The 24,092-nt window shown below is 44.8% G+C and overlaps 1 protein-coding gene across 3 annotated transcripts in view; it reads right to left on the bottom strand.

Moving 5' to 3' along the window:
- Positions 1-24,092, bottom strand: part of ADGRG6 (adhesion G protein-coupled receptor G6) — a 621,002-nt gene that overhangs the window by 117,519 nt on the left and 479,391 nt on the right. For all 3 annotated transcript variants that reach the window (XM_085611657.1, XM_085611655.1, XM_085611656.1), the window contains 4 exons: positions 17,474-17,616; positions 8,560-8,674; positions 2,507-2,568; positions 803-1,019 (listed from right to left, as the gene is read on the bottom strand). In XM_085611657.1, the coding sequence (XP_085467783.1) occupies positions 803-1,019; positions 2,507-2,568; positions 8,560-8,674; positions 17,474-17,616 (537 nt within the window). The remainder of the gene's footprint in view (positions 1-802; positions 1,020-2,506; positions 2,569-8,559; positions 8,675-17,473; positions 17,617-24,092) is intronic.

Here is a 24,092-nt window from a genome sequence, read left to right as displayed (position 1 = left end):
TGCACGGCATGGACTGGTACATCCCTGCCGTGCAGGTATTGGGGTGCATGCACAAAGGGAGGCATGTGCCCCCCTGCATTCGCCCCATGTCCCAGAGGCAACAGGGGGACCTGTAGAGCCTCCTTTGTTTCCTCTCTGATGTGCTGTATGTGTGCCTTCCAAATACCGAATCAATATCATATGTAGCAATGTTTTGAAGCTGAATTCCTGTCGCAAAATATTGAAATTTCACAGTTCCCTCATGCTGGAGTGGTAATGTGTTTGCCAGTGGGAAGGGGTCACTTTGGGTCCCCTTCCCGTTTGTAAATGTGCAAAAAAACTTATGTTAAGAGGAGAAGTGGTCCCCAGGACGACTCTTTCTCTTCAACAAACAAAAACGAATAAGGAATCTTTTGTTTTCAAATGCAGTCTCATTACCTTTAAAGAAAACGGGCTGCAATAAAAATAAGTTTGCTTTCTTTGAAAGCAATCACAGACATAGTGGTCTGCTGAACCTAGCAGGCCACCATCCCTGTGATAACTGTTAATCGTAATAGGTCGCACTTTGGACCTGCCTCATTAATATTCATATTAATGCACATAGATCAATTTGCAAAATACTGCACTGGTTGCAAAAATACTTTACGACCATTGCTGTGTATAGCTGGCCAAAAATATCCATTCTGCCAAAGTCTAAATAAGGCCCAATGTCATTTTAAAATATAAGACTCCAAAGTTTAATAAAGTCTGTCTCAAACTCACCACACATCAAAAGCAGCACAATATATGTTTTAAGGCACTGAGACACCTAAAGCGCACTCACTCTGAGAAGGATTTCGAGAGTGCCTCATCTGAACTGCTAATGATGTTAGAAAACACATTTAAAACAGTGGACCCCAGCGAAGCATTGATCTCGGCGCCGTTCACAAGTTTCTTGAGTTGCTGGACAAAGGTGTCTACTTTTTCTTGCGTCAGCTCTTGACCGTCACCAGTGAGATTCAAAAGCTGGTTGGCTAATTCTTCCGGGTTTTCTATGATATCTAAAAAAAATACAAATATTGTGAGTGTGCATTTTTTACTGTGTGGTATCAACCAATAGGTCTTTTTTGGTTGACTTTTTGATTTTATTTCCAATTTGGAGGTTAACTGGGACAGCAGTCACCAAAAAAGAGACAAAAGAGGCAAAGAAGAAGAACAAATGGAAGACAAGGCATTGATATACATTACAGTTGTAAATAAACAAGAAACAACACTACAGTAAAAATCAAGTCGAAAATGTTTCCAGGTGTTTGCAAGTGATTTGACTTTGTTGGCCTGCATGCGACATCAAAAATTCTACTGCTGCCCCAGGGATTTCTGTGTGACCTTGATCGACAACTTTCTTTCCTCTTCAAGGTGTTTGAGCATAGCTAACGTTCCCTGCACGGGTTCACGTCCATCAACCGTATAGGGGAGCCCATAAGTCTAATTACTACACCTTTCATTCTGGATACCTGGTTCTAGTTTTAATTTGTTTTCATGCAATTACCTTGATAGTTGTACTCATTTTAAACCTACCTATTTCATATCTTGTAAAGCGTCATACAATAAACACACTTGGTATACAGTCTTTATGTCTGTATTGCTTGACAAGGAGTCCACGCCAGATAAGAAGCTCAGTTTCTTATATGATGGGGTGCAATATTTTCAGTAGCAGCTGCTACTGACCAGGGGTGGTGAGGCAAGGGAGAGGTTGAGGAGGAGGGGGGGAGATAAAAAAAAAGCACCTACCCCTTTACCACCGACCACAGCGTCTTCTTTCTCCGTCCTCCTATCGCAAGGAAGCACACAGCCTCCCCAGAATCCCCTGACCAGTCACAATGCTGCCTTAGCAGCTTTGTGATTGGTCTGAGTGCCGTGGTTCGGTGCCCAGACAGGGGCTGGCAGGCGGTGCATGTTCTCCAACCAGGCTGCAATACAGCCTGTGTAGAGAACATGCAGAATGCGTATGATGTTTTGGCCGGCCCGAGACAGCCGGCCAAAGCAACATGCACACTTTAGAAACTGCCACCACTCCTCCCCCTGTGACTTGGGAAGCCCAGCCGAACGTTATTATAATCTTAGTTTTTGTATTCAGCTTGCAGCTGCAGCAGTTGGGCGGTTCTCCTCCGCCACTGAATATTTTACTGGTTGGAACCTTTACACAAACTACAATAATTTGTATGCCAATGTTTGCTGCCCAAACCATATGCAGTTTCCCTGTCATTAAATGCAGTACACATAAAAATAAAAAGGTGGGCATTTGTTTAACTTGTTGGCAGTCTTATTGTAGTTGCCTCGTGGTAGATGTTCTCATGACTGGAGCTATTACGCACATTGTAGCTGAGCCACCAAAGACTGATTATTGTCAAACTATCAATCATTAATGAAGTCAACAAAACGCAGGTTCTTCTCAAAAGTATATAAGAAAGGACATGATGCATCTAGTATTTAAGTAATTCCATTTACTCTATAGAAATTTGGATGAAAAAGAAGAAAAAACACTTACCGCTACAGTTTGACAGATCAGGACTTTCCCAGGTTGGAGTGTAATTACGTGAATCCAAAAAGCTGATAGAGAAAATATAAATGAACGTTCATTGGCTTTGCCTGTCACACAGCTCTTGTTCTTGATTCAGAATCAATTACATTTGTCTGAGGAACACATTTTTACAAATCAATTTCAGAGAGCTCCGAGTCAAAGTAAACACACGAGATGCAGTGCTTAATTTGAGCTGTGCTGCTGTTTGTCTGATTTCATGAGGAGCAAAACAGTTGTTTAATAATTAAATATACTTTAAAATCACTAATACTCGCCACCCAAAACTTTAAAAATAGCTTGGGTGGCTTTTATGAGTCATTTTTTATGTATATTTCAAGTCTGAATTGTCACACTTGAATGAGTGTGATGGTTAGTTGTGATGGTACTGTGATTGGCAATGCCAGTGGGGGAGATAGGTGGGGCAAAATGAAGTAGCCTTCTCAAATGGACCCTGGTACTTGTCTTTTTTATAAATGAAGTACTGCATGTGCGGAATCTGAAGTGGAACTGGATTAACTCGACATTGTAACTGGTGGTGTGTGAAATTGTGAACTGTTGTTTCAGTTCAGTACAGGACTTTCATTCAAATCGTAGGCATTATGAACTGGATGATATTGGCAACATGCTTTTAAATAAAAAAGCAAACTTAAAACGCTAGCATGAGTGGGATAACCTGAGGAAAAACAACATTTATAGTTTATTTTTATGTGTGCAGTGTAATGGCTTGTTATAGCACCCTCCATGAGTTTCTCCTACTGGGTCATCCGTAACTATGTGAGTGGGTGGTGGAGAGGGAATAGAATGGATTCTGAGTTGTACCCTGTGGGTATCATCAACATTGGGGAATTGTTGTGGAATTGTGAAAACTGCATCTGATTACCCTGGTAACTATTTTTGCATAGAATGTCAGGGTGAAACACTTCAAATCAGCAGATTCGTCAAGAATATCATAATCTCAAGGAGGCCCGAGCTCCCTTTTCCATTTTGTATAGCATGGGACTTGAAGTAAGGCTATTAGAGGGAAAATTGTGCAGCAAAAGTTGTTTTGTGGCAGAATCCACCATCAATTCTACAGCAGAATATTTTTAGCTGTACCAGGGAACCCAGTGTGCAGCGTTGTGGTCCGTAGGGGGAGACTCAATGACCCAGCAGTCCCTGCTGGCTTCCTGCCTCCAGTGGAAGCTGGCATTGCTACTGCACATAGTGAGCAAAAAAAATGGAGCTCTCTGCTAGCAGGAGCAATTCTTTCATCTGTTTTCCTGCCTGCTTGACAGTGGCCCGTTAAAGAGATGAAAAGTCTTCACCCAGACTTACAGTTTGCTCTCAGTTGGCGGGAGCTGTCAAAGCTTCCGCCAAGCAAAACCAAACTGCAATGTCAAGAGGGTGGGCACCTTGGGAGCCACCGCCCCGGCACTGGGGCGGTGGCAGTCCTTAGGGCCATTATTGGCTCCAGGAGGGGGGCAGCGTGGCCCCACTCCTTTCAGTTTGCACATGCCAGCCCCGCAGAGCTGATGTTACTCAGGGCCATTTATGGACCGGGAAGGGGCAGCACAGCCCCTTCCCCTTTATTTAGATTTGCTGTCCCAGGAGGTGGTGGTCCCCAGGGCACTAAAGGGAGTAGGAGGGGGGCCCGTGTGACCCCTCTCCAATTTAGTTTTAAAGCCCCGTGGAGGGAGTGATCCCCGGGGCTCCTCTGAGCCACAGGAGGTGGGTCCGGCCTGCCCCCATTCCAATTTTCTATTAAATCCCTGGGGAGGTGGTGATCCCGGTGGCTCTTAGGAGCACAAGATGGGGGGCACGTGCGGGCTCCCTCCATTATTTACATAAAGCCTCTGGAAGGTGGTGGTCCCAGGGGCTTAAAAGAGACTGAGGAGGGGGGCCGCGTGTGCCCCCTCCCAACGTTATTAATTATGCAATGTCCCCGGGACCTGGCCCAACCGGGGACTAATCTTTAAACAAGTGTGGGAGACAATACTGTTTTTTTTTATTGCAGGGGATTTGCAGTTCCTCCGGTGATTTTGCAGCAATTGTTTTTTTAAAAAAAAGCTTTTTTGCCCTGGTAGGGTCCCTCACCCATGACCTTTATTTTGCCTCTTTCTGCCCAATCCTGACCTTTATTCTGCCTCTTGCTGCTGGTTTCTGACCTATTTTGCCTCTTTTTGCTTGTTTTCGACCTTTATTCTGGCCTTCTCTCCTCGCTCTTGCCCTCTGTTTTGCCTCTTTCTGCCCGCTCCTGACCTTTCTTCTGCCTCTTGCTGCTCATTTCTGACCTCTTTCTGCTCCCTTCTGACCTTTATTCTGCTTCTTTCTGCTCTTTCCCACCTTTAATATGCCACTCTCTGCTCATTGCTGATCTTTGTTTTACCTCTTTGTACTCGTTTCTCACCTGTATTTTGCCACTTCCTGTTCATTGCTGAACTTTATTTTGCCTCTTTCTGCTAGTTTCTCACCTTTATTTAGCCTCTTGCTTCTGGTTTCTAACCTCTATTTTGCCTCTTTCTGCTCATTTCTGACACTTATTCTGCCTCTTTCTGTTCCCTTCTGACCTTTATTAGGCTTCGTTATGCTCTTTTCCTCTAGAACCGTGGGGGAGTCTCAAGGCCTCAGCGGTCCCAGCGGCTGCCCGCCTCCTGCAGGAGCCGGCATTGCTTTCCCACAAAGGGAGCTGCTGGAAATGCTGCTCCCTGTGTGTAGAAGCAATCTGTTTAATTATTTTCTCTGCCCACAGTCTGGGGGCGGGGGAAGAGATGAAACCTCCGCTTTCAGCAGAGAGGAGCACTTTCACTGCTCCTGCCTGCTGGAACCGGAGTGTTTGCTTTGGCTTTGCGGGGAGGCAAGTGACACGCAAAAAGAGACTTTCACTATACTCAGGGAACTGAGTAGGCTGTCCGAACAAAAACCAACTTCTAGTCAAGCCGAATGTGACAAAATCCAGAATTTCTTTTTAACTAAAGTTGAAGACATCATTCTGGCTATTAAGAATACGCTTATTGCCCCTTGCCCACGACCAGCTGAGGAGGAGCCCCCTGGCTCCCTGAAGGCCCCCTTTTCTCAGTTCCCGCCGCTTGAACCAGTGGTTCTGGCTCGTATAGTGTCTAAAGTGAAATCCGGGTCTCCGGAGGACATCTGTCCCCCCAAGGTGTTCAAAATGATCATCCCACTGGTTGAGGCTGAGGTCCTGTCCGTCCTTAACTCATCCTTGATGTCAGGACTGGTTCCTCAGAAGTTTAAGGAAGCAATAGTACTCCCACTGCTGAAGAAAGCAGGGGCGGATGTTAAAAACCTGAAGAACTTCCGCCCCATTTCCCAACTCCCGTTCTTGGCTAAAGTCCTTGAACAGCATGTGCTCAGAGCCCTTACATCATATACTGAACAACATCACTTACTGCACCATCGGCAAGCGGGGTTTCGGGCACATAACAGTACTGAGCTGGTGATGCTCTCAGTTTTGGATGACCTACGGCTTGCAGCAGATATAAAGCAGATAAAAAGATCCATTCTGCTTTGATTTTGCTCGATCTCTCAGCCGCCTTTGATACGGTGAATCATGGACGGCTACTTTCCCGTATGCAGCGGCTGGGAGTCACAGGGACGGCCCTTCAGTGGTTCACCTCTTTTTTGGAAGATCGCCAGCAGAAAGTTCAGCTGGGTGACCTCATGTCCAAACAGGGCACTCTCCACTGGGGGGTTCCGCAGGGTTCGGCTTTGTCCCCCCTGCTCTTTAACATCTATCTCCAACCCCTGATCGAGGCCCTGGTCAAATTAGACTGCCAGGTGTTTATTTATGCGGACGATACCCAGCTAATAGTTCGCATTGATCACACCTGTGACTCACAACGGAATGTTCAGAACATTCTCAGGTACACCATGAACTGGATGACCCTGAATTCCTTAAAAGTGAACCCAGACAAGACCGAGGTCTTGGTACTTTTTCCTGACTCCTCCCCTTGATCCAGCCTGTTCTGGCCTTACGAGCTTGGCACCACTCCTACGCCAGTATCTACCGTGAAGAGCCTAGGTATCAAACTAGACACCGGGCTGACCTTGAAGAACCAGGTTTCCACTGTGGTGGGAAGCTGTATCGGATTACTGCGTCAGCTCCGGAAACTATCTGTCCTTTTGTCATCTACCACCATGCAAGCGGTGGTAACTGCTTTAGTATTGTCTCGGCTCGACTACGGAAATGCAGTTTACATCGGTCTCCCGGTATCACTTTTGAGGAAACTTCAGGTAGTCATGAATGATGCGGCAAGGCTGATATTCAAGCTGCCTCGAAAAACGCATGCCATTCCCTTGCTGCGTCATTTGCATTGGCTACCTATCAAACAAAGGGTAAGCTTCAAGGGCCTGTGCATTGCACACAAGTCCTTGTTTGGTGAAGCCCCCAAATACATTAAAGATCTTTTGAAGCCCTATGTCCCGGGCCGTCACCTCCGCTCTTCGCAGGCCAGTTTCCTTACCTGCCCTCGGTTTAGCATGACGACACTTGGCGGTCGTGCCTTCTCGGTCTTTGTCCTGCAGATGTGGAATAAACTCCCAGAGGATTTGCGCAAGGACACAAATCTACTTTCATTTCGGAGGAGGCTGAAGACCATGTTATTTTTGGAGGCCTTCGCGTAGACTTATGGGGATTAGGCTAACTTAAGCGTTCTGCCATGTTATGTCTGTCATCTATGAGGAAGCGGTTAGAGATTTTTGGTGATTAGCGTTATGCAAATAATAACAAACATAAACGTAAATATAAACATAAAATCAGGAAGTTGTGGATGTGTCAGTACAGTAAAGCTTGACCACGAAAGCATGATTGGCAAGAGGAATGGGCGAATATATTGGTCCAACTTGAATAACAAATGTATGGCAACTGTTTTATATTGCCTGGTTAATGGGGTCATCAATAATGTCATTTGAGATGTCATCAGTGATGACATTTAAGATTTTATAAATCATATGTAATTTGAGAGATCATCAAGGTTTTTTAATTTTGTTTGTTCCATTACATAACTGTAACTATGTTTTTTTTCAGGGATTGTTTGGATGAAAAAAAAGATTTATGTTTTATGAGGAAAAGAAATGACAACCTAAACTTTACAAAATACGTCAGTAAAGTTTTATTTTTTTATGATATACTACATCAAACTTTCATGTTTTTATGTTCAATAATTCCAGTGCTCGATGCTGCACTGGGATTGACTTCAGGGCATGCACTCAAGGTTCTATTGGACCAACTCACACTGCATGTGGGTTGAGCATAGGATCTATCCTGTGGTCTGACCCTGCACCCCACCTCCTTTGTGGCCAACTGCTGCTTCATGGGGATCGACTGTTGGTCTTAATCTGGGGCCTGGCCCTGACCCAACCATTTGTGAGACCGACCGGAGTGTCTCTGTAGTAGTGCGCAACTGCCAGGCCCTCGCAGCAACATGTGGGGCAAATCAGCCAACAATAGCAGTCCGGTAGCAGCGTACAGGTTCTTGGCCCTTGCAAAATTTAAAATGAATAAATGAAAAATAGAGGAGGCGGGTGAGGGAGCAAGGGAAGTGATGCCCTCCCATGGAGTTCAGAAAGAAAACTAAAAAAAGATAGTTCCCTTACATCACTAGAGAAAGTATAGAACACACCCAAGCAAAACATAGGGGCATATTATCAAGCACGGAGTTAAAATTATCGCCGCTTTAGCCGCAGGAAACTGCCGCTAAAGCAGCGACAATGGGCTTGATAATATGCCGCAGAGAATTCCAATAGAAGCCCATGCTAAAACCAGAACATGGGCTTGTATGGAAATTCTCTGCGGCATATTATCAAGCCCATTGTCGCTGCTTTAGCGGCAGTTTCCTGCAGCTAAAGCGGCGATAATTTTAACGCCGTTTCTTGATAATATGCCCCCCCAGTGAGGCAGAAATACTCCATGGGTGGGATAACGCGTCTTGTTGAAGCCTATATTGTTTGTTTGGGAGACCTAACTATGAAGAGCATAATGAAGGGGTTGACATGAAGGAATGCAGACGGACACCAGCTCTTACCATCTCCTTGAGGCTGTGTGGATCAAACTGCCGAAGCACGGAATAGTCCGGGTCTCTTTTGGTTTGGTTGCTGGCCACGAATATAACGGAGGACTTTCATCAGCTGCACATTGCTCTGCGGGGAAAAAAAAACACAAACTTGATAAGGGTCACAAAAAGCACATTTTTTAATTGTCTAAATTTATTTCTACTTTAATTTACTTTGCTCCGAATTGTTAAAATGTAAAATAAGGATGCAATATAATGCTGCGGTTCTCAATAGAGAAAGTTACTCACATTATCAGTGGCAGGAAGCCTTGAATTCCTTTCTTAAACTTTATGTCTACAGTGTGTCACTGTACTTTAACAAATGTAATTTCATTCTTTTTTTTTACCTCGAGTCAACATATGAATGTTACAAGTTAAAGCGAATATTTTCTAAACATCAATTAAAAATTCATCAAAATCTGTGTTGCGAATACATTTATTATATACAGTAATTGGACGTAATTCGAAGCCGACATACGGCAATATTGCAGTCTGTGCTAGTTAGGTGCTCTCTAGTCATCAGGAACATTCTGGCATTGTTATAATTTTGTACCCCTTCGATGAATCTGTGGACAACCTTCCAAAAAAGTGTATTTTTAATATGATTTTCAGCAGATTAAACAGGAGAGTTCCCAGGGAGAATCAAAATGCTACATTTAAACATCTCTAATGACGTTTTTTTTAGGCAACAGCCTCCGAACGGGCCAGCAGCATACTAGGCATGAAGACAGAGATCGCTGCGAAATTTGATGAAAATATGTTCAGCAGTTTGGAAAAAAACAAAGATATCAGAGTGAAATAAAGTTATCATACGTGAGAGCTGAAATTGTGAAATAGTTTTCAGACCAAAATTTATATCTGGGATGGGCAACCGATTGACCAAAATGAATCAAACACTACTTCTCTGGTATTCATCCTCCAGATTGGGTGAAGTGAAGTATAACATAGTACAGGTCTTAGGCTGAGGGGCATCAAGCCTAAGGGGCCCATTATGATCACGGGTGGATCGCCACCGCCGGGCCAGCGGTGGTTACGGCTGGCCCAGTGGTGGCGATCTGCCCGCCAAATGACCTATCTTCACCCCCTGCCATATTAGTATGGCGAGGGGCACCGCGGCAGACAAAAAGACCGTCCGTCGCTTTTCCGCCGGTCGGATTGCCGGCCGGGTGGAAAAGGAATAGGTAATGGTGGCAGTGCCTTGCAGGCACCGCCATCCATATAAGGATGCATGCCTTTCCATGGCGGAGACTCCGCCATGGAAAGGCATGCGGGAAATCACAGTGGGGACCCATTGCGGGCCCCCATGGGGTGGGGGTTGTGGGTGGCTGCACTGGGGGGTACCCATGGTACCCCCCATCATTGCCATGCACAAGGTGGGAGGCACCGTGCGGTGCCTGTCATGTTGTGCATGGCAATGCAGAACATGGGCATGAACATAGCGGCGGGTGCTGCTTACATCACCACCCACCGCAATGTTAATGTCGAGGATGCGCCCGCCAGTGTGGCGGGCACATCCTAATTTGCCCGGCGGGACCGCCGCAACTTCAGCAGTCGGTCCCGTGCTCCGTTCTGCCCGCCATCATAATAGGCCCCTAAGATCTGTAAAGACGCCCCTCAGCCTAAGACCTGTACTATGAGGATGAATTTGAAACGCAAGAGCTTCCTTCATAGGAGATAATATGGGAGAGTACACTTAATTTGTTCTGTAGATAGGTCAATTTTGCACTGGCCTACCATTTTTCATCATCCTTGCAGCCAGTAGCCATTGTATAAAAATAGGATACTGATTTCTTTAATCTATTCCTTTTTTATATTTTCCCTTTTTTCACTCACTCTGCACATGAGCACCTTTTTCCCCTTCCACACTTGCTCTGAGCAACCCTTATATTAATATTATTGACATTTGTATGTTATATCAAAAATAAACTTTTTATGTCAAGAAAAGAATATAAATGAGATTTTTCTCTTCAGAATACAGGAGTTGTATCTTTTCTCACTTGTGTGTTTATAAGAGGATGTATTGCTCTTAAAAATATATGTGAAAATTTGCTACGGCAACGTATTCAATTATTTTGAGCTGTCACATTTTGTTGTCTCCCAATTTGGCTTTGCCAAATAAGGGACGCCTGGACCATTTGTTGTCTTTACTACATTGCACACAGGTCCTTTGACGTTATTTGGGTTACCCCATCAGTCTGTAATGGTTGTATTATAAGCAGGCATTTTACCCTGTACAGTGAAACTACAGATTATAACGTTTCCACTGGCAACATATCTCCCCACTTCTATGCAGGAGTGTTGTTGTTATAAAGGCTGGCATTTCTGAACAGGTCAGCTATACATTTAATGGGACAGCATGGACACTTTTTGACACAACAGCTATACATTAACAGGACAGTACCACTGTGTTTCTATACTTTAACCACACAGGTACAGTCCACTGTTGCATATGTTTTTATATTGTGTGCCTATGTAGCAACCAATAAAAGAGTTATATATTTCATGACCACTGCCTGCTGAGCCTCTGATATTACTCCATCATTCTTAACCTGTTGTACAGGGACCCCTGGGCATCCAATAAGTCTCTTCAGTGGGTCCAGTCCACAGCATAAATAGTAGGGACCATGGTCATGTGTACATGCTGCTGCTTCAACCCTTAAAAACCTGCTTGTAGGGCCTGTTTCTGTGACCCGGCTTCTCCATCTACCCATGCTAGGGCCAGAGAGTGTAATGCGGAGCCAGAGACATCTGTCTTTGGATATCAATTCTCATCCAAATGTGAGCAGGCTTTGCCTCCACTGGATTTTTAAATCTGTTATGGAACGCACGCCCAGTAGAGGAATCCATTGGACTTGCCTTGAGAAATTCTGCTCCACCCGATCACAAATGGGCAAGTGTTTTGCACCTGGTTTTTCTGTGTGTGGGAGCACCGGACGCAGTTTTTGTTGGCTGGAAATTCCAGCTCCTACTTACCACCTGCAGGGGTAGCAATGAGATCCCTTGACAGCTATGAGTACAGGCACTAGAAGCTTGAAAAGAGCCCTGTTTTGGGGATATGAGGCAGCAGCTGTAGAGGTGACAAGCTGGGGTAGCGGTGTGTTTCAGTGCATAGTTTTTGCTGGTGGTTAAAGATGACGGGCACACGCACTCAATTTTGGGATCTTGACTTATTTTCCATCATCGAACGTTCACCTGGAGCAAAAGCAAGAAAGGCAGAAAAGGGAGTAAAGCAGTGAAAAAGGGAGAAAGCAAGTATAAAAAGAGCTTGCAAGAGGGAGATAGACAGGAAGTGTAGGGTGGAGGAGGAAGAAAGAGGACTGAGGTGGAATCAAAATACACAGCTTTGTTAGTCGGGAGTTGCTACCGCACTGGTTTTGGAACTACTACATGGAGAAAACAAGGTTCTGGACAAAGGACAGGAGGTTTTCAGCGGGGGACCCTGTACACTTTTGGTCGTGGTACCTCCAATCCCCTTGTGGACCCGGGTACTGGTCCAGCGGTCCGCCTCTTCAGCAAGCTTACTGAGATAGCTCTGGAACAAACAGACTTGCTGCCCTTCATCCAACCATCCAGTGCACGCGTGTACATATTCACACACTCAACCTAAGTACTGGATTCCTGTTTCTTGAAGTTCCTGAATTTCTGCTGGTACTGTTCAGGAATGAGCCCATACCTGAGGCATAAAGCCTCCTTCATATTGGCATAGGTCAGGGTTCCCGCCCTCTCTAAAGGGTGTAAGACATCCCTTCCAGAAGCCTCAAAGTGTTTCCATAAGCCTGCCCCCCAATGCTTCTCAGCCACCTCATTCATCCTCAGTGCGATCTCATATGCCGTGAACCACGCATAAATATAATCACCCCTGTGGTAATCTCGCACTAAGTCTTTGGGAATGAACACCTTCCCCACTGACACTGGTTGTGTGCTGCCACCATTTGAACTGGACTCGGCCTGTTTAACCTTCATTTCCAGTTCCCTCAAGCTTAACTCATGAGCTAAGAGAATCTTTTTCTCTTCCAAGGCGAGAGCGTTCCTGCTCTCCTCTGCTCGCTTTTCACTTTCAATGAGCAGCTTCTTCTCTTCTGCTTGAGTTTTAAGTTTTAAAACCTCCAACTCATGCTCTCTGACCCTTTGGTTTTCCTCCAACTCCTCTGGTGAAAAACTCCTCCCTGAATGGCTACTACTGGCAAATCCTGTGGACCAAATCCATTCCCTGGGTCAACCTCATCCACCTCAACATCACCCGCCTCCTGAGCCCCTTTGGCTTCCGACCAGGCCCTCAAGGCCATTTGCAGCTCCTCCTTCTTGGCGCCACTTTTCATGGGACATCCCAAAGCTCTGCAGAATGGCCTCAATTGATCTACGTTGTAGATAAGCAATGCCCCAATGTCGAACTCTAATTCTGCAGCCTCACTGGCTGCTTGACTCCTCTGAGACATGATATGTGGCTTTAAGGTTGCTCAAAAATAAATCCAAATAGAACCAACAAATCAAGAACACAATATGTGGTTGCATTGTGGTCTGCGCTACTTATGATGTACACCAATCACTGTGAGTGAATTTGCAAATCCACATTCAAATCCCATCCCGCTGACCACCAAATGTTAGAATCCCACACCGCTGCCACCAAATGTTAGACCCGGGATCCCTGGTTGGCTGAGGTACGTACGTTAGGCCAAGTAGGGACCCGTGTTCCAACGTCAGGGAAAGGAAAGTCACCTTCTGAGATAGCCCCGCTCACCCCCTCGGTGGCTTGGCATGAGCAGCCATGCTTATCTTCAAGGCAAATGTGTAAAGTATTTGCAACCACGCTCACAACAACCCAATGATGACACCACAAATAGACTCCACACGAGTTTTATGAAAATTAGTATAAACTTTATATAAAAAGATATACGATAAGACCACACAATATAAATCCGACAAATGAGGTTGTTTACTATTTCTCCTGGCCGGTTGTTAGGCCAGTCAGCCCTTGTAAATTCTGGAGGTATTAATGAGCACTTCTAAACATTCTCCTGTAATCCTAATATCATGTTATACAGTTCGTAATGCTAGAATCAGGCAATTTTGCAATGTAAAAATACTGTAAGGCATAAGACAACCACCAGGTACGTCGTTATGCAGAAATAAGGCAATATGTAATACACTAATCAGGTAATTCGTTATGTAGGAATAATGCAATGCGCAATACGCTAATCAGGAAGTGTGTTACGCAGAAACAATGTAATGCATCATACGACAATCAGGTAGTTAGTTTTGGAGATATAATGCCATGTTTCATACACAAATCAGGTAGTTCGTTATGCAGGAATAATTATGCAGAAATGATGCAATGTGTAATACGACAGTCAGGTACTCCATTATGCAGAAATTGAATAATGAGTAATACACTCAGGCACCGATTACTGTGCCTTAGGTGGTCTCTCCGCCTCTCCATCTGACTTGCAGTCAGACTCTCAACAGTTGCCCCCAACACGGGTACGATGTAATCAAAAAGTTCAGCTCCGCACTCCGGCCCCTGTACTGCCACTCCCTTGGCAATACAGGCCGCGATACGAGCCGAAGCAGAGGCTCGCGCTGCTGGAACGAAAGAGAGGCCGAGACCGTCTCCCTCCGAGCCTGCGCCCCGCACCAGAAATCGACACACGTTACCTTGGGGACGCAAACTCACTCTCCTCTCCTCGTCCAGCGGCTGGGCCTCCAATGCAATCTTTGTGAATTGGCAACGTCGGGCTCGGGCCGGGGGCTCAGCTCCTCCGGGGCTTCCGGTCCGGGCCGCTACAGTTACGAAGATCTCAGGCTGCCACAGGGCACTCGCACACAGCGTCCCTGAGACTTCCTTGAGCTTCGGGTGCACGATCACTAGGCACTCCACACGAAGGTCTCAGGCTGCACGAAGATCGCACGCACAGCGTCGGTGAGACTCTCTTTAACTCCGGTGCACACGATAACAAGGCAAATCCTCACGAAGATCTCAAGGTGCACAATGCACCCACATACAGCATCGATGAGACTCACTCGGATTCCGATGCACACGATAACAAGGCCAATCCTCACGAAGGTCTCACGGTGCACAACGCACCCGCACACAGCATCGATGAGACTCACTTGGATTCCGGTGCACACAATCACTGGACAATCCTCACAAAGGGGTTCAGGCTGCACCACGCACACCGCGTCGCTGATCCTTGCTTGGACTCCAGGTGCCCACGATCACAGAGCACACCTTACGAGGGTCTTAGGCTGAAACCAGCACACACACCTAGCACCGCTGAGACTCTCATGGAAACTTTTGTGTTCCTGTGTTTCCGCAACAGGGAGCCAGCTCACCTCGGGCCCTTGGGGATAAGTTACTTCAGGACACAGCACACAGCAAAGTCCCTTTAGCCTTTCCTTGGTTAAAACAGCAAACTGCAGGCCAGCCCCAAAACACACAGCAAGGGTCAGTCCTATCCTTCAGTCTCTTCAGTTGTTTCTTCCTTGGCAAAGGTCCTTTTGACCACAAAATTGCTCCAGTCTGGTTCATACTTGATCAAGCCATTCTCCACATTTCAGGGGCTTCAGCTCTCATAGTTATACCCCTCAATGGCTTTGAAGTCTTTGTGTTCAGGGGGCACTGACCCCTGTTCAAACCAGTTATGGGTGCCTCCCTGCCAGTGACACCTTCTTCCTTTGATTAGTGGGGGTCTGGATTCTCAATCACTCAGCAGGAGATGGGACAATTGTTTTATAGCAGCAACCCAGGCCTCTTCACCTCTAGGGGCTTCTCCTCCCCCTACACTCCAAATGCAGGTCAGCCTGTTGCTGTCTCACCTTCTCCGCTGGGTCAAGACATTCCCCAGATCCTATCGCTTTCAAATCCAGACAGTCAATCCACAGCCAGGCAGAGACACACAGATATGTTAGAGCACAAACACTCAGCCATTTCTAAAACAGTGGCTTCTAAACACACAATGCAAAAACCACCTTCATAAAAAGATGTGTTATTACATTGTGAGTTCAGGCACACTAAGCTTCACCTTTCCATCGTAAGCCTTTGGGAAGATAGGCTGGAAAACATATTACACAGCCTCCCCATTCTGTCCTATGGGCAAGATGGCCTTTCAACAGTGAAAAACTAAATGGAGATTATTTCACTGTCAGGACATGGCACACCTTAGTACATGTCCTACCTTTCACACAGTAGCGGCCGGAGGTGGGAGTGCTGCGGGGCGGTGGGGTAGGGTGGAGCAGGGCGGGAGGTAGTAAACAGCATACAGCCGAACAGAGGTAAGTAAACAAATAAAACAAATTTTATCCGCTTTTTTGCCAAATGCGATGCAGCGTGTGCAACTAAATTAGTTTTATTTATTTATTTGTTAATTACCTCCGTTGGGCCGTATTCCATAGTTTACTACCCCTCACCCTGCTCCACCACCACCCCACCGCCCCGCAGCACTCCCACCACCGGCCGCTACTGCTTTCACATGCACTGCACCCTGTCTAGGGCAGAGACGTTTTAAGGCATGGGCAAAGTGGGCTCTGGCCCAGGGCCCCAGCCTGTCAGGGGGCCCCCTGAGAGAGCCAGCTCTGTTCATGCCCGGAAGACCTTGAATAATTCTTCAACAGATTGTTTCAAACACTGTTTTCCTTTAATTTACTTTTAATGTGGGTGATGTGTGAGAGTCTATTAGAAACATTTTGCAGAGAAATGTTTTTGTTTCATACAACATACATAAAAAGTTTATTTTAGATCAAAACAGGACCTTACATATTCGTATGTCACAGAGATTATTTGCAGTAATATTAGTGAGCTACTGCTGTGTTACAATATTGAAAACGCATCACTATCCTAAATATTAGAATGTAAACAGGTTTAGAATTTGGACCAGTGTGTGTGTGTGCACTGTCAGTGATCTGGCCAAAGAGGGCATAAAAGAGCTAATCTGGATCATACATTCAAAGCTATTTGAAAAGGGGCCCCCACAATATGTTTGGCCCAGGGCCCCCACAATCCTTAAGACGTCCCTGGTCTAGGGGGTACCCTAGACCTACCATAGGTGTGTTTGAGGTGCATAGAAAGGGAAGGGTAAGGTCTGGTAAGTGAGTGCACTTGTCAGAACAACATGGCAGTTTAACAAACTGCACGCAGGAACTGCAATGGCAGGCCCACTAGTAGCATTTGCATTACCAGCCCTGGCACACATAGTGTACTTTACTAGGGACTTTACTAGTAAGGCAAACATACCAGTCATGGACAACCAATTACCATTACACTTTATACAGGGAGCACTTGCACTTTGACACTATTTAGCAGTGGCAAAGTGTCCAAAGCATCTAGGTTAGTCCAGGAGTGTAACGAAGGTTGAAGAGGCCCCCCTGCAAGGTGCACAGAGGGGCCTCTGCTCCGGATTTTATCCGGAGCTATCAGTCCCGAGAACTGTGCTGAGGGGGCCCCCTGCAACCCAAGGGTCCCCCCCCCCGCACCGTGGGGGCTGCGGGGGCTTGTGTTACGCCCCTGGGTTAGTCAAAAATAGAGACTGTAGAGACAAAAAGTCATGGGAATCTGGCCAAGAAAGGCAAGGTCTAACAGGTATTAGGAATGTAGCAACAGGAAAATCTCATGAACTAAACCATATCATACAGACCATGCAACCAATTGAAACTGGATGATTAATATGGAAATGAACTACATGGTTTCCAAGAGAAAAAGTACAGCTAACTGAATTTAGTTAACACGAGTTTAAGGAAGTTTTTAGGGCTCATTAGGAGGTCATTCATGAGAAGTTTATCTTATAAATAAAAATGGCAACTTTAGCTTCGGTAGGAGAGCTGTGTGTAAAATATAAGAGAAAAAAAATGAATGCGGGAAGCATAAATATGTATCCCCTTTCTTCGATTTGCTTACCAATTTTTTTTACATTTACGTTCCGTAGCACCAGTCCACCCGGAACGCTATGATTGTTGTTTGTGAGTCTGTCCTCAATGACAAGGTCTGTCAAGGTGGCGTTGTTGGTTTTGTTGTAAACCAGAAGAGCCCACACCACATAGCTGTAAGTAAAGAAAATTCTGTTAAAAACTTGCAAATATTGAGCGGGTCAATGCAGCACGCTTCTAAGGTGTGTACACTAGGAAGTGAGCCGAGAACCAGCGGAAACCGCTGTTATTCTGCACAGGTGCGTGTAATGCCACATAACCACGGTTGGTTACACACACAAAATGACGCTGAGTGCGCACTCACTATGACTAACTTAGAGGAAATAGATAGTCAAATTAAATCGTTCCCACATGTGGCATGTACATCATTAACATACCTGCTTGGGCCACTTTTTTCATAAAACTCAAAACGACAAAATGCACCAAACTGTTTTTTTCACGTGTATTAAAATGAAAATCTTTGCTACTGGTTTGCTGAGGGTTTTCCAGTTGCGGGTGTGGGGGAGTCTCCTCACCCTCCACCACACCCCTGCCGTTCTTTTCCCCTAAGCCCCCCAACACCATCTGTTTTCCCCCAACCCCTGCAGTCCGTTTTCCCCCACCACCCTGCTCTCTATATTTCCCGACATTCCCTGCTGTCTGTTTTGTTTCCCCCCTTCCACCCTCCTTTTATCTCATGCTGCTTAATCACCCCCTCTGCATAATGCTTTTACTCATATTGCGCAGCACCATGATCTGCTGCACAGCATGTCTTAAATGAAGAAAGAAAATGCTGTGGCGCGGTCAACGCTTGCCACATCATAGCGTTTTAAAAAAAAAAAAATTAAAAAGAAATTGCAACATGTCTAAAAAACAAAGAACATTCCAATAGGTCTTGCAGAGGCGCATCCTTGGCTTTGCCAATGTGTGGTTCTCTGCTGTTGGAGCAATAATGTGAATACTGGAGCCCTTGGCCCGCTTGGCAGTAATGCGTCAAAACCAATAAGAAGATTTTGAAGTAAATAAAAGGCCCAACACTAAAGAGCATTCAATAATGACCGTAGCAGGCTTTGTTGCCAGGGCTGTGTGATCAACCAATTTCTAATGATCTTTTTTACTAACCATGTGAACTTTGAGCAGTGCAGATAAAACCTTTTAGACATTGATAGTGGAGCTCATACACGACTAAAGTCGATAGACCTAAGCCTGTTGTTTGACAGCATTGATGGCGGATCATCACGCGCTGTTGTAAATCCTAACGTATTTGGTACCTGGGGGAAAAGTAGCCTTAATATTGAGTATTTATCATGCTGGGATACTTATTCAGCATTCTACTCAAAGCATCCTTTGTAGTATTATCATTTGTGCAGTTAATCAACCACACTTTAAAACTATAAAACACCTAAACTTACCCAGATAAAAAAAAAGAAAGGGCCAAGTTTATGAAAAGTGGTGCATCGCTGGGCAAAAACAGCACTTTTCATAGGGCCATCCTTGCGACACAATGTTTGTGCCTTATTTACACTATGGAGCTCCATGGGGGAAGGATTTAATAGATACGTCAAGAATCCTGACACATCTGGTGGTGCAATAATGATGCATTGCTGAAGTGTGTTGGATAACTGACGCACCTCCAGCAAAGTGTCACTACATGGGCGAGTGCCATGTGAAAAGCTCTGCGTCACCCCTTACGCCTGCTTCAAGCAGGTGTAAGAATTGTGACGCAGTCAAGTATGTGACATGGCACAGTGAAATCTCATAGATTTCACCGCAGCACTTCTACGAGGCTTTTTTGCCTGGGGAATGCCCACCCTGCACACATTATACCTGACGCAGGTATAACGTGGCACAGGCCTTTACAAAGTGACTCATCTGCCTAGATGCGTCACTTTGTAAATAGTGGACAGTGTGGCACATTGATTACGCTGCCACAGCGTCACTGAAAAGTGATGTAACAGCGGGGCAAGGCCTTCATAAATAAGGCCCCAAGATTTTTAGTACAATATCTTCTTCATGCTTCATTGCTATGTAATACCTAGATATAGACAACGTCCTGTCACCCACTGCAGTGGTGACGAAGAGAAACAGTCACATGGCGACTGCGATAACACCTGACATCATGCCAAAAAGAATGGACACTCAATGACAGTTCTTCCACACTTAGGTATTCAGACTTTCCTACTTTTCCCATCATTCTCGAGAATCCTGATTTGACCCCTAATAGGAGTTTGAGGCTGAATTTGGATTGTGTGTGATGTTTGACAACTCTAAGCAGCCTCCCCTCCCATCCTTGCACAGACTATTCAGCACTATGTTCCTGCCAGAGCTCTTCGCTCTGCTGGATCTAATCTGGCCATCGTGCCACGTTTCCAAAAATCTAGGATGGGCGGACGCTCTTTCTCAGTGTTGGCGGCTACTCTTTGGAATTCTCTGCCTGCCCCTCTGCGTTCCATCCCTGAGTTGCTTCCTTTTAGAAAGGCTCTTAAAACTTTCCTTTTCACCACAATTTAGGCCCATCTTTTTCATTTTTCTGTCGTGTTGTGTTTACTATTCTCCAAAGCGCCGGGACGCCACTTTGCTGCGGCATCCGTGCGCTATATAAAATTATATAACATAACATAACATAACATAACTTTTTCCCTGGACACTTATCACCAGTGAAAAGCAAGTGGAATACATTTGTAGAAATGTTCTAGGGTCAATAGTTAAATGTTTCAAGATTGCTACGCAAGTGACAGTTTCCATGGTCACACCTCATTTCGGGACCCAATAGTCACAATGGTGTTACAATACCGCACCTAGTTATTTGTTCTAATTGCAGCAACAGCAGGCCCTTCTTGCCGCACCTCACATCAGTTCCAAGCAAAATAATAGTCGTGCAATCAACCCCAAACGCCAGCTGTTGAGCAGCGTTACTGTGTTCCAGATCAACAAAGCATAAGAAATAAACGGGGGTGCACGAGTCAGAGAGTCCAAAAAACCAAAACATTATAACCAAGTATCTTCTTTATTTCAATTGTAAACGAGTTCCATCTGATAAAAAATGATCATCCAACGCGTTTCATTCCCTCAAGGGGAACTTCATCAGGGCGTGTTCCTCGATCACACGCCGATGAACTAAGGATACTCTTTAAGCAACTACTGGAATCTGAGGTGCATGTGAAATAGACTGCACCCTGTGAATTTTTCTGAAATACTACGGAAACAGGAAAAACTTATCAAAGCCCTGTCTTGGAGATCTTCACACTCCTTATAACTCAATCCTTTATTCCTTAGGCTTTATTCTTGATACTAAGATCAATTTAATGTATTTTCATTTCATTGAAGTTCATGGCTCAGTGCTGATGCAATGCTCTTTGCTTAGTTTGTCAAATAAAGCTTTTCCTTTTTGGTTCTGATTTTTATTTCACTGACCCAGCCTTGGCTATTTCCAAACTAAGTGATGATAACACACTTTTTGTGCGCCTCCCTGATTCGGACTTTGCACCATTGACATCTATTTTGCATGCTGCTGCTCAGCTGGCGGTGGTACTAGAGGTTTGGTCACACCAGTGCAAACTTGGTATCTGCACATTGGTGTTCTCTACACCATTGTTCTCAATGTAAGTTATAAAATATTGCATAGAAGGCGATCAAGACTGACTTGCACCAAAGTCTGGCATACTTAGAAGTTTCCAGAATCATGCATACTAAATATTCCAATCTAATCATTTCCAAATATAGGCATTTAAACTGTTGAATCAAGTACATATCTCTTTGAAGACCAGCTCACCAGTCTTCTGTTTTCATAAACTGTTAAATAATACTTTTTGACTATCATTCTTTCCAGAGTGATTTAATTTGGTTTTATGAATGAACTCGTTTGTTTGCTTTTGTTAATTTCATTTATACTATTTTTATTCCTATTTCATTTTTTGAACTTCATGTTTATGGACATTTATACTTTTATACTTACTATATTTATTGGTCTGTACCTAATTAACCTTTGAGATATAAATCATTTTCCTGAAAGCACGGCTATGGATGGCAAGCTCTTTTTGGGCTTTACACATTTTTTAGCATTTTTATATTTGTCAAACCATGCTAGAAGGGTACCCCCTCTAGTAAAGTATGGTAGGTTGTTAACTTTTACAAATCAGTTGCTAGCGGGCAGGGCCCTTCAGCATTGTATTCCTCTTTCTAGTCCTGCGAATAAGGGTAGGGTCTTATTCACCTGGGCAGATGATTTTTTAGCTCTGAGTGTCAAGGCATGGTAGAATTACCACCATAAGCAATGTCTTTCAAAAACAGATCACAGGATGTAGTCTTTCTTCTGTTCTGAAACTGATGAAAGGCTGCAGCGTCCTATTGTTACGCTGCAGTCAAAGCCTAAAATAGTCACTATACTATGTTATCAGCAGAACATCATCATACCATCTTCATTAATAATGATAAGGAGGCACTGAATTTGAGTAGCCAAACTCCAAGTGCTGATGTTTAGTACGGTAGGTGACTAGCTCCCATGAGTTCGTCTTGTGCCACTCATTTCATGATGCTTTTTAACTCAGATCAAACCCTTGATAAATATAACATTGATATTAATACTGTGCTTCCATAGACAAAGCTCAATAATCAGAAAAATGGAATGAAAAAATAAGATAGCGAGCACCTGAAGAGAGTCATCATAAGGTTTCTTTCAGTCTACTTTTCACTATCTCACAACAGGGTCTTCACCCACTCCCTTTATTTCTTTCATAACCCCGCATGTTGCCAGAAATGAACTCAGTGGGTTCTCAGCATGTTGCCATGTTGTTCGTTTACGCTCAATCATCTCAATGTTCACTGTTAGAATTATTACAGGGGTTTTAGTAACTATTAACCTTGCATAAGTCCACACTCATCACTGGTGTAAACAACTGGGTGGCCTCTTATCGCCATGACAAGAGGAGAGGCAGTCTACAAGTCAAGTTATTGAGTCACAGGTAGCTACTCCTACCCTTAACAGTTGACATCAGATTACCATGAGCATAGCCATCTCTTTGCGCAAACTGCGACTGCCACCTCACAGCCTTTATAGCTCACCTATTGCTGTCCTTGCATGAGCAACCAACCTTAACTGCTGCCATTTTCTGCATCCCAATGCCCTTAGTATGCTTTACATTTGGTTATCCCTGGAGGAAAATCCAGGTCAAATCTGTCTGAGAATGTTTAGCAAACAATACTGGGCATACTCTTTAAGGCATGGTCTGATGAGCAGACTATTCAATGAAAGCAGATGAAATAGCAAATCAAGGTTGCGTGTTTCTGCACAAGTGACTCCCTCCAAGCCAGGGTAGGAAGGAGTAACACAACTGGTAAACTCAGAACTGGATGTAATCCTAACTTTTACAGGAGGATTCAGGACATTTAAAGACCTCAAAGGCTCAAAAGTGTTGACACAGAAAATGTGAACATGTAAATGTAAATGTATGTGTCTTGTAAAGCGCACTGCTACCCTGAGGCGTCCTGGCGCTGTAGACCGCTGGGGAACCCATCCTGGCTATCCCTGTGAGATGGTCCCTCTTGGGTATCTCCAAGGTGAAACCAGGCATCCCCGGCGAATGTGGGGGGCCGTTGTGGAGATGAGGCAAGCTAATGCCCAGAGTTGCCAAGTGTGATCCCTGGTTAGAGTAGGCACCGAGGTGAGAATTATCGAGTCCGCTGGCCCTGGTCCACGACCCTGCCGCGTCGGGAATTGAACCCTGGGCCCGGACCATCCTCTGCTTCCGGGTCTGCTGCCTCTAACCAGTGAGCCACACCACTCCTGCTGCCTCTAACCAGTGAGCCACACCACTCCGTTTTGCATTTTGCGATACAGGATGGTAGTGTTTAAATATGTAATTCCTGTCACTGATGTATGCAGTGATCTTTGCTTCTCTTGGATGAGAGCTTAGGAGAGTGTCTTGTAATAGCCCTGCTGTGATCTAGGCTAGTTACCGAGTGTAATAGCTTTCCAAGATTAAAAGGCAGAAGCAGGAGGTACGACTGACAGGCATTAACTTGATTCTGCCTGTTTCTTCAGAAAGGGACTTTTGTCTAGTTTATTTTCAGAGAGAAGGACTTGACTTCTCACTGGTACTGTTGGACAAAAGGTTAGTTGTTAGTTTGCGATGGGAGTGTGAAATGTCACTTTTCTCTTTAAATTCTTCTTTTGCACCTAGTGATGGACAGAGAGGATGATTTAGGCTTGGGGATAGCTTTCTTTCTATTAAGAATGCTCTCTGGCCTTTCTCTCATAAGTCTTCTGCAAATTTTTCCTAGCCATAATTCCAATTTCACACGACTACTTTTATATTATTTTACTGTAGGAATCGTGGGAGTATTGCGTGTGGAAGTTACTACCTCGTAGGATGAAATGCCCTTACCAACGGTGTACTAGGTTTGAGCTTTGACATTGCTTAGTAACTTTTCATTAAATCACAATTTGAAAATGCCTGTGGACTCAATTAAAACCTCTGAACCAACCTGGACTTGGTCCAGAAGAGGAACAACCAGTTTCCTCATGGGGCATGAAGGGATAGTGAGCCCTGAGTTTATAGCAAAATGTTTGCTTTTTAGCTACTGAAGGCTGAGTGCCTCCAGGAATTCAGATA

This window comes from Triturus cristatus, chromosome 6 (genome assembly GCF_964204655.1).
Source record: "Triturus cristatus chromosome 6, aTriCri1.1, whole genome shotgun sequence".
In the NCBI taxonomy this organism is placed as follows: Eukaryota; Metazoa; Chordata; class Amphibia; order Caudata; family Salamandridae; genus Triturus; species Triturus cristatus.
Note: the sequence above shows the minus strand (reverse complement) of the source record. Positions and strands in the feature narration are given on the sequence as shown.